Source organism: Lampris incognitus, chromosome 5 (assembly GCF_029633865.1).
Source record: "Lampris incognitus isolate fLamInc1 chromosome 5, fLamInc1.hap2, whole genome shotgun sequence".
Taxonomy (NCBI): Eukaryota; Metazoa; Chordata; class Actinopteri; order Lampriformes; family Lampridae; genus Lampris; species Lampris incognitus.
The window spans coordinates 50,380,037-50,390,240 of record NC_079215.1 but is presented as its reverse complement, the minus strand read 5'-3'; the positions used below and the strand labels follow the sequence as shown (position 1 = coordinate 50,390,240).

The window sequence follows — 10,204 nt, the reverse complement described above, 5'->3', positions numbered from 1 at the left end:
TATAAAACAGATCTAACAGCGTTCTGGTCACTGAAGCCATCATCCACACCGGGCCATCTATGATATAAAACACAGCAGCCAGGACCATGTTGTCTATAACTACAACACAAAGTAGTATTTGGTACATTCATTAGGAGGATGCCCAGGACATCGATGCAACATGGCTGGTGGATGAGTCACATCAGAATCAGGGTTCATTTCCAGAGACTTATCATGGACATAACAAGCAGGGTATTGTAAGTCATGTGATGGGGGGGGGGGGGGGTTGGGGGAATGGGGTATCATAAATACCATTGGCTAAAAACATGAAGAAGCAGATGCAGAGGACTGCAACTGATGCATATAAATATGCCAATGGCTCATGCATGTGTAAGCTGCACCTGACTAATTGAGCCGGCCGTGGGATAACGTCATTATTCGATAGAGATTTAAATTGTTTTTTTTTTTTTTCAAATGAACCTCACAGCTGGTTTCCAACCCCATGAATAAGACATAATCTTATTAAAGTCAAAATTCCCATCAAAGAAATGGTTTCCTTCTGGGTCTAGTCTGGGAGGCGTTTCAAAACAACACAGGGTCTGATGAGTAAATATTTTGATGTCATAGTAAAAAATATAAATAAATCATAAGAACTGTTGAGATCAGAGGCTCGGCCTGACACACAAACAATTAGTCACAGCGGGGTGAAGAGTGGTTTAACTCTACGGGCAGAGATGGAGGAAAATTAATACTCGTCTTGGAGAGCCTCACAATGACGGTTCATGCAGAATACCACACTCACATGCTGCACACACACACACACACACACACACACACACACACACACACACACACACACACACCTACGGTCCATGCATGTGCACACATGTAAGTTTAGAGGAAGTGAGTGCAATGTTAACTACTCACCGAATAATCTCTTTTCTGTAACACATAATTTTATAGACTGTTGTGGAGACGTTTACAGAGGAGCAGAGTTGAGACACAAAGTAAAGACACAGCAAAACAAATGTTCCTTCATGTTCCTTCATGATGACCTCCCACTCTCAGCATAATACAGGTGGGGGTTATCTGTCAACCCCCTCGTCAGTCCACGAGTAAGGGGGGGGCAAAGTTGCTGGTATGTACCTATGCTACTACTGGATTCAATTATTCGCCGTTAATTGTTGAGTTCAGGTCTATTTCACACAGATTTGGGTGGATTTTAGAGGCTAAAAACTCTTGTCCAGCGAGGGGGATGTGTTAAAGCTGTATTCCTCAAAAGGCACGGGCATGAGGTGCACACACACCGGGCATGAAAAGGCACAACCGGACACACCAAAGACAGAGGTAAAATGACAGAGGCAGAGAGAATGGGAGCAATGACATGGGTTATAAGTTCTGTCTACTCCTATCTGTCTATCGGTCTGTCTCCATCTGCAGCCTACACAACACGCTCTCGCTTAAGGCTTCAAAGCCGCGGCAACCACATCACCGGCTTCTTAATCCACTCTTCTGACAGCCAACCAGCGCCAAACGGTCCCTCTAGTCAGGCAAAGGATGAAACCGAACACAAGTGGTGGAGGGGAAGCTTTACGGAAAATGGCCAATCCTGGATGAAACCCCCAAGAAGAGTAGTAAGGGCTAACTTAAAAAGATGCAGAAACAATCAAATTCAATTCTGAGAAGGATTGTGAGGATGATATGGTGTGTGTGTGTGGGGGGGGGAGGGGGGTAGGAAGGAGAGCAAGTATCAGAACTAAATGCTGGTGATGGAGTGGTACAATGACGAAAAGCCAAAACCGTGCATGAAATGTGATGCATTCAAATGTCCATTGGCATCAAACTTGGGAAGCAATAAAATAATGCGTTGGCAATAATATAAGTTAATTTCATGCACTTCACAGTAAATATTGCCGACCTTAACACGTAGTAAGCTAGTATTCACGACTGAGCTCCTAATCAAGACCAAAACAGTAACGAAGCCAAAACCTCTGGAAACTCATTCCCATTCTCCTCTCGACATCCCCTTTTCCCTCTTTGACAACAGGTTGCAGGTAAAATGAATTTTATTTTTGCAATGCAATTAAAGACCTCAAATATGGCTCACTGACAGAACAGCTATAAAGATTTCTCGAGGATGACCAAAAAAAAAATGGAAGCACTTTGTCTTCGTGAGAAGAAAGGACGAGGAGGAAGCGGAAAATGATGTGAGACCAGACCAACATCAACTCACTAAGTGCTCTCCTTTCAAGCCATAGTTTAGTGCAAAAGTGTATATGTGTGTGTTAATGTGTGTTTTATGTATACGTAAAGCACACACAAATACACACACAGACAGACAGATAGACAGACACTAAACAATACTTAACCTACCTAGTGTAATATTAAAGGATCCCGCACTAGTTTGATGCATAGGAAATGGGTGTGGAGGGGCCAAAAGAGAAGGAAAAGGAAAAACGTCATTGATGAGGAGGTTCTGGTTTTTTTTTAGTTCTCTTTGAAGAAAATTCAGTCCAAGTTCATATAACAAGAAGAGACAAGAGAGAGACAGAGGAGTGGCATGGGGCATGAGAATGATTTAAGTGGCTGGAGGAGAAATGGAGAGAAGGGGTTGATGGGTATGATATGGCAGACTGAGTGAGAGGGAAGATTGGAGGGGCAAAAAAAAAATGGGAAGAAAAAAAAACTCCACCCTCCACACTCTTTTCTCTCACTCATAAACAAAGGAAATTGTATATCAGGTAGATGGAGAAATAGATGAGGAGGCAAATGATGGAGAGAGCAACTATATGAAAAGAGGAAGCACCTCCCAGCACTGCGATGAGGAATAGGAAAAATATAAAACGGAAAAAAAAATTGAATACTCCAAAGCCTTCCGTCTTTGCTCTGTTTAGTGGGGAGAAAGGGCTTTCAGTCATAACCCCCTTCTCTGCAATTGTTCAGTCCTCTGTCTTCTTTTCCCCTCAAAGCAAGGTGCCACCTTTCCTTTAGATGAGCTGTAACCCTTTGCCAACACAACTGTTAGATGTGTGGCACTCAGCTGGCTGCTTGGTACGTTGCTGCTACCCAGATATAGAGAGTGTAGAACCGACAGGCACCTCTGCTTGACGTAGAGTGCAGAACAAAACTCAAACTGCCCTCGCTCATCTCCTCCCCCTCATCTAGCCTACCAGGAAGATACAGGGAGAGAGGGAGAGCGATGGAGCAAGAGTGCATGCGAGAGAGAGAGAGAGAGACAGAGACAGAGAGATGTGGAGGTGGGTCCCTCTATAGGATTTTGAAATAAGGATCCTCCAGTCAGGGCAAGGGCTGCTCCAATGACTGGCAAAGCTAAAATATCCATAAAGAAACAAATAGCTCCCTCTGTTGTTGCATGACATACTCACCACATGATGGTTACACTGCTTGAACAGCAGACATCTGTCACCCAGTAAAGAAATAAAGCAACGATCTGCCTACAATATTTTTAAATCTCATAATACGCTAATTGTAAATCAATGTATAGAATCGTTTTGTCGGGAAAAATGAAAATGCTTATATGACAAAAGCGGTTGATGATTGTGTGCAGGTGTGGCTTCCCAGAGCTATGGGGAAAAGGTGAAGCTACATGGTCCCTTTATTTTTAGGGAACCATTTTCCATGACTCTTACTTGGATAAAAATGGCAGCCGCTGCTCACAAATGGTCATATTTGTAACTATGAGTGGAAGCCAGTCTCTAAATGGACTCTGTCAACTTTTAGCTGGTCACTGAATATATCCCCTCAATTTAAAGCACTACTGTGCAATCTCAGCAGCTAAAAATATGGCTTAAAATATGTAATCTCAGGGGGGAAAAAAATCAATCTCAAAATTTGCAGTCTCGTCAAGCGCTGTTTGAACACAATGGTGTGAGGACACGTTTCCCGAAGCTCCGCCAAGTAGTGGCAAAAGTTTCATCTAAAGCAGTTTTACCTTAATTTATGGAAATACCACCTGGAAGTATATTATTAGTATCTGCCGATCCCTGTTGCTCTTTCAAACGACAACTCATGACTGTAAACCACTTCTGATTGACTACTGAAGCAGGCCGCAGAGGAGGCCTTGGACTTTCCTAAACCAGCTAACGTCAGCCGGCGTGTCACGTTGGGATTTGTTCTGCTCGCAGAGGACGCTTAGGTCATATTCCCTTCCAATGTTTTTTTTAGGATTTATTCATTAGCTTATTTAGAATAAATTAATTTATATCCAGTCACCACTTAAAAAAAACGTGGTTAACATGGAGCACAGAATCTCCATTTTTAGAATTGTATACTTTGCTGTTATACTTCAGCTCTCCTCGGGCATTTATATCTACCAAAATCTGACCGTCATTTCAGTGTTCAACAGAAAACAAATGACTAAACTATTTTACAGCTACATTTGAAGCCAAGGCATATGGCTATCTTGGCATTACTCCAGTATGTGTGGATTTTTTTTTCACTCAAATTTCAGTTTTTCATGTTCACCCATTATGGTTTCTGTTAGTTATAAATTACTGCGCTTTTAACTGTTTTAACCCTCAAGCAACTGTTGTCGGCCAGAAGCGTTTTTCATAAAAAATTCTGATTCTGATCATTTGATATTTCAGTTTTTCTACCACCTTTGCATATAGTTAAGTTGTTCAATAAAGGTCTTATGTTACCCAATTTCATTTGAGTCAACCTATGGAGTATTTTCCAAACTGTTAAAATGCCTTCCAATAAAAATGACCGTATGAACAGCAATATAGCCCCATGCTGACATAACCCCCCTCCCCAGCCCAACACAAAAACACTTGCACACACAATAACTGTCCTTCAAAATCATCAGCGTAGGTGCCCTCTCGACAATGCAGTTGAAAACATGTGTAAATAATGACAAAAATACTGAGATAAACTGAAAAGGCAGGCCAGAAGTAATACGTCAGTTCTAAAAGTAAAAACATGGGTGTAAGTGGAGATTGGCAGAGACAGCAAGGACAGAAAGCAGCACTACTGAGCTTCCTCCTCTGGACAAGAACGCCATGTCAGTCGCTCCTCATAGAAAGAAATAACCACCTGGGGGCAGCCAGTGTTGGCCTCACGAGCTGGGACTAAATCAGCTTCATCTGAGTCTTTCCACATCATCAAAAACATCAGCTCTCCACTGCTGTCTGTTGCACCGATGATCCTCTCTGGTTCCAAGTTCCTATCGAAACCTCTGGGCTTCTCAGTCACATTCTTCTTTATGGCATCTGTGTCTAACTCATCAGTTGAGGCCTTCTGCTTGACAGGAGAAGGCTTCTCCGTCACATTTTTCTGCGATGCTAAAAAAGCTGGAATCAGTTCTGGGCAATCTAGAGTCTCCTCTGGTTCCCAGATATTGTCTGCTTCTGTAAATCCTTTCCACCTCAGAAAGAACTCTACTTTTCCATTGACAATACTGCAGCGAATTCAGGGGGGCAGTCGAAAACCGCCACAGCCGGGACGCGAACCCGTATCTTCTGCACCGCGGGCGACAACGTTAACCAGTCGACCAATGGGTCCCACCCATTAACCAAGGGCTAACGTGTCTACTTATCCGTGCACATTACAATCGGTTGGTCAAGCACCTTCCCCACAACAAATACTTCAGGCTCATCTTGTACCTCCTTCTTTCCCTTTGTGTTCTGCTTCTTGTCCATTATTGCCCTTTATGAATCCAATGGTGCTACCTTCCCAATTTTCTAAAGTTTACGGCCGCTTTGGGATGACCATATATATTCATTGCGAACACACTTGAAATGATACAACGCTCTCTGGACACGAGGTCTGCCAACGTCTCCAAAACTTAGCTTCCCGTTATCCAATTCTTCTTTCTTCCGCTCTCGGAGCATCATGGGAAATGCAATCTTTTAACTACAACCGAACTTAAACTGTGATCTCTTGACTGTACGGTCAGTAGTGTTTTGAGTCTGTTGTGGGGACCGGCCTGCGAATAATTTGCAAAGTCTGGTTTTCTGGTCTGCGTCATAGTTTTCACAACCAAACCACATTCATGTGGCAGAAGTCGTTTTAGGTACGAGCTCCTCATTTTGTCTTCACTGATCTGGTCAAAGTCCTTCCGTTCAGAATAGCCCGTTCTTGTGTCCCATTCACTCTCCCCCATGTTTGTTTGTGGTGCCTTCACTCAAACTTCATATTCCCCTCCAAAGTTTTTTTTTCTTTTCTTTTTTCTTTTATTCCCCTTCAAAATGAAGAAAGACGTGGGTAAACTGTGATGCAAAATAAAGACACTATTTCCCTGCTAGCACTTCCATTAACATTGCTTGCTAGCTAACACTGCAGCTAACGGCGCTACCGTCATAGAATAAATATTCAACTTTACCAACTGGTCTGTAAAATTAACCCCCCCCTCCTTTTCTCCCCAATTGTACTTGACCAATTACCCCAGCCTTGCTTAAGCAATCAACCTTGCAAAACAACTTGCCAAAGGGGGAGGAGATTTGTAACGACCAGGGTGCACCATTTAACCTGGAGTCCTTTGCCAAAGCACTTGAAGGACTGAAGCAGGACATATATGTAATAAACTCGAGTCAAATATTGACACATTTTCCAAAATGCTCCACTCAGAAATCACTCTAATAAAAGATGAGCTAAAATCATCCATGGCTATATTACAGAAAACAGTGAACTCACGGGGCTCTGCCATAAAGGACCTTGAGCTCTAAGCTACCACCTGTAGTGATGACTTAACTGTTCCCAACAACACAGTGAATACTCTTAAAGGTGAAGTTAAAGTGCTTCCAGCTAAATGTAAGGACCTAGAGGGAAGGTCAAGATGAAATAACATTCACGTGGTAGGCATCCCAGAGGGTTTGGAGGGTCCCCACACGAGAGAGTTCATTTATCAACTTCTGCAGGACATACTAAACCAAGATGAAATGCCCCTCTTGGCTCACGCCCACAAATCCCTTCAAGAGAAGCCCAAGCATGGGGGGCAACCACAACCTTTTATCATCAGAGTTCATTATTTTTCATGTCAAAGAACAGATCATGCGCCAGGTCAGGGCAGCTGCCCCTTGCCTGCACCAAGGGAGGACATTCCATCTTCCCTGACTTTGCCCCAACCATGGCCAAGAAATGCTCAGTTTGGAAATGCTAAACGCCTACTGCACTCCTGCCCAGGTGTTAAATTTGGCCTCTTCTACCCGGCCGAACTAGGATCACTCTACCAAGTGGAGCTCTCCAAAAGTTCACTGAGCCAGTCGCTGCAGTTGACTTTGTTAACAGAGACTTGAGGAAGGCCACCCCTCCAACCCAGAGTAATGGAATTGATGGTGTTAACACTTAACCTGTAAACAAAATATCCTTTGACAGCCAATATTTGTAAACCTATGTTAAATTAACCTTTTCAAAACAGAGAGTGTGTATTCCAACTTTTTCAATAATATCCTTAAACCTATGTTAACTGAACCTTTCCGATACAATTCCCAGATCAGATGTGTTCAATTTTTTCCAATATCCTGTCTATTGCCTTTATGTATGTTTGAGGAGGATGGTTAGTTATTATCTTTTTTTTTTATTCACTTGGTTTTTACGAGAAACACTGTAGACCACAAGCTGTTTTGTGTTTTTGGTTTAAAACATCAGATTTAACTTGCCTATATTGGTAGGCTGTCATTTTATTTTTTTATTTACTACTATATAATTGTCACTACCTCAGCTTGGTAGGAGCTTTAATAGGCTACTGGGTCTTCTATGTTTCCTATGAAGTACTTAGGAGCTTGTATGGGTGGGGTGGGGTGCACGTTTTATTTGGGAAGATGCTTCAGCGGATGAGAGAAAGTTAATTCGTTCACTTGTTCTTGTTCTTTGTCATGTATATTACGTTTGGTCTTCTAATGGTACTAAAAGTGCTATATTCGCTTTTTCTCTTTTTAAAAGATGTCCCAACAACCTAATTAAAAAGGGCAGTCAGCTGAGAATACACTTAAACTTTGTAGATGGAACTGTAAAAGTCTAAACCAACCAATAATGAGTAGTAGGGTGCTCCACCATCTCCAGCATTTGGGAGGTCAGGTTGCATTCTTGCAGGAGATTCACTTGAAGGTCTCAGATCACTCTAGATTGCGGAAGGTCTGGGTTGGCCAATCATATCACTCTGCTTTCCAAAGCAAAGCTAGAGGCGCTGCTATTCTAATACACAAATCTGTACCTTTAGTTTCCTCCAATATCATCTCAGACATCAATGGTAGATAGATTATTGTCACTGGAAGCATTTGTAATACTAACTTGATGCTTGTCAATGTATATGCACCAAATTGGGACGACAATAACTTTTTTTGCACTTTTTTTCTAAGCTTCTAGATATGTCCTCAGACCTTTTTGTCCTGGAGGTGGGGGTGGGGTGGGGGGTTAACTGTTGGTTGGATCCTTTAGATCAGTCCTCCAGTAAACCCAGCAATCCATCTAAATCTTCTAAAGTTATTAAAGCTTTTCTTCTGGAATTGTCTGTTACAGACTCCAGGCGTTTTTTTTAACCCCACAGGTAGAGAGTATATGTATTTCTCCCCTGTCCATCATACTTACACCCGCATTGGTTACTTTTCCTCGACAATAGATTCGTACCCTCCGTTCATTCATGTTCTCAGAATTCTATTGCCATATCAGACCACAACCCTCTGACTTTAGATTTAGCAGTAGGGGGAGGACCTGAGTTCCGCACACCCTGGTGTTTTAATTTATGCTTGTTGTCTAATGACAAATGTCTCTTTTCTAACCGCTCAAATTTATTTTTCTACAGCCATGAATGAGACACCTGGTGTCTCACCATCTCTTCTTTGGGAGACCTTTAAGGCTTATATTAGGGGACAAATTATTTCATACACTAGTTTTGATATAAAACAGGGGAAAAAGAGACTGTCCGAGCTGATGACTCGAATATTACAGTTGGATAATATACATGCAACTTCACTCTCCCCGATGGTGTACAAGGATCATCTTTCTTTACAGGCGGGGTTAGATAACTTGTCAACTGTTCAAGCTTAAGACATGCTACTCAAATCACAACAAAATCACTATGAGTATGGGGATAAGGCTAGTAAATTACTTTCCCAAAAAACTTCGCCAGACATCCTCAAATCATCAAATTCCTCAAATTCAAACTCCTACAGGGGTAATGACTGAGCCTCAAACAATTAATGATCAATTTAGGGGCTTCTATGCCTCTCTCTATATTTCTGAACAGTCAGCTGACCCCTCAGTTTTTTCCAGCAATCTTACTGTCCCCACTGTTGATGCAGCTTCCAAGCTTCAACTGGAGCAGGCCATAATGATTGAGGAGATTTCATGAACGGCGGGTGCAATGCAATGCTCCAAGTGCCCCGGACCAGATCGGTTTCCGGTCGAGTTTTACAGGAAGTTTATGGTTAAGATAGCCCCTCTCCTGATTAATATGTCCGCCTATTCATTGGACACTGCCTCTCTCCTTCCATCCTTGTCACAGGCCTCCATTTCATTAACACTAGAACAACCGGGATGTGACTCCTACCTAAAACAACCATGGGTTTTTAAACTCTATATTCTTCCAAGATAAATACCCAGTTGAGATATTAATGCATTGCATATGTTAATATGTTTGTTAGGAAACGACTGACACAAAAATGAACATTTCAACAACTATAATACTATTTTTAAACAATTTAAACTTCAGAGAGACATGGTCAAACTTGAATAGCAAAGTTGAAAAAGTGAAAATATTACCTGAGAAACAAAACGGAAAACACATATTGCTAAACCTACAAACATAACAACGCCTATAAAACGTGAAATGTAAAAAAAAAACTGAAAATAAAAATTGAAACAGTCCCAAACAACGACCAGAACTTAAAAACTACTAGAACGACCATGGGCGGCCAAAATGACCGCCCCAGGGTTTTTAAACGCTATAGTCTGTCAGGCTAAATACCCAATTGAGATATTAATGCATTGCATACGCTGGTATTTCTGTTAAGAAATGACTGACACCAAAAATTAACATTTTAACAACTTCAATACTATTTTTCAAACAATTTAAAATCGCTGCTGTCCAACGCCGGTAAATACTGCAAAACCTTGGTGGTAGTCATGGTGCGTCTGAAACGGCTGCTGTACTCAGACATCTAGGCAATAATCAAAAATTAAGTTTAGACTATTACTCTGCACTGGAGAACGCTAATGTGTTTCTAGGACAAAGCAATCAACTTGGCGAAGAAAATGACGTGACCAA

General features: G+C 41.8%; 1 protein-coding gene across 1 annotated transcript; it reads right to left on the bottom strand.

Annotated features, from left to right (window-relative positions):
- Positions 1-4,968: 4,968 nt before the first annotated feature.
- LOC130113285 (chromobox protein homolog 3-like) lies at positions 4,969-5,639 on the bottom strand. The gene is made up of 2 exons (XM_056280862.1): positions 5,555-5,639; positions 4,969-5,399 (listed from the first exon to the last, which is right to left on the bottom strand). The coding sequence occupies exons 1-2, from the start codon at positions 5,637-5,639 to the stop codon at positions 4,969-4,971; spliced, it is 516 nt and encodes a 171-aa protein (XP_056136837.1).
- Positions 5,640-10,204: the final 4,565 nt, after the last annotated feature.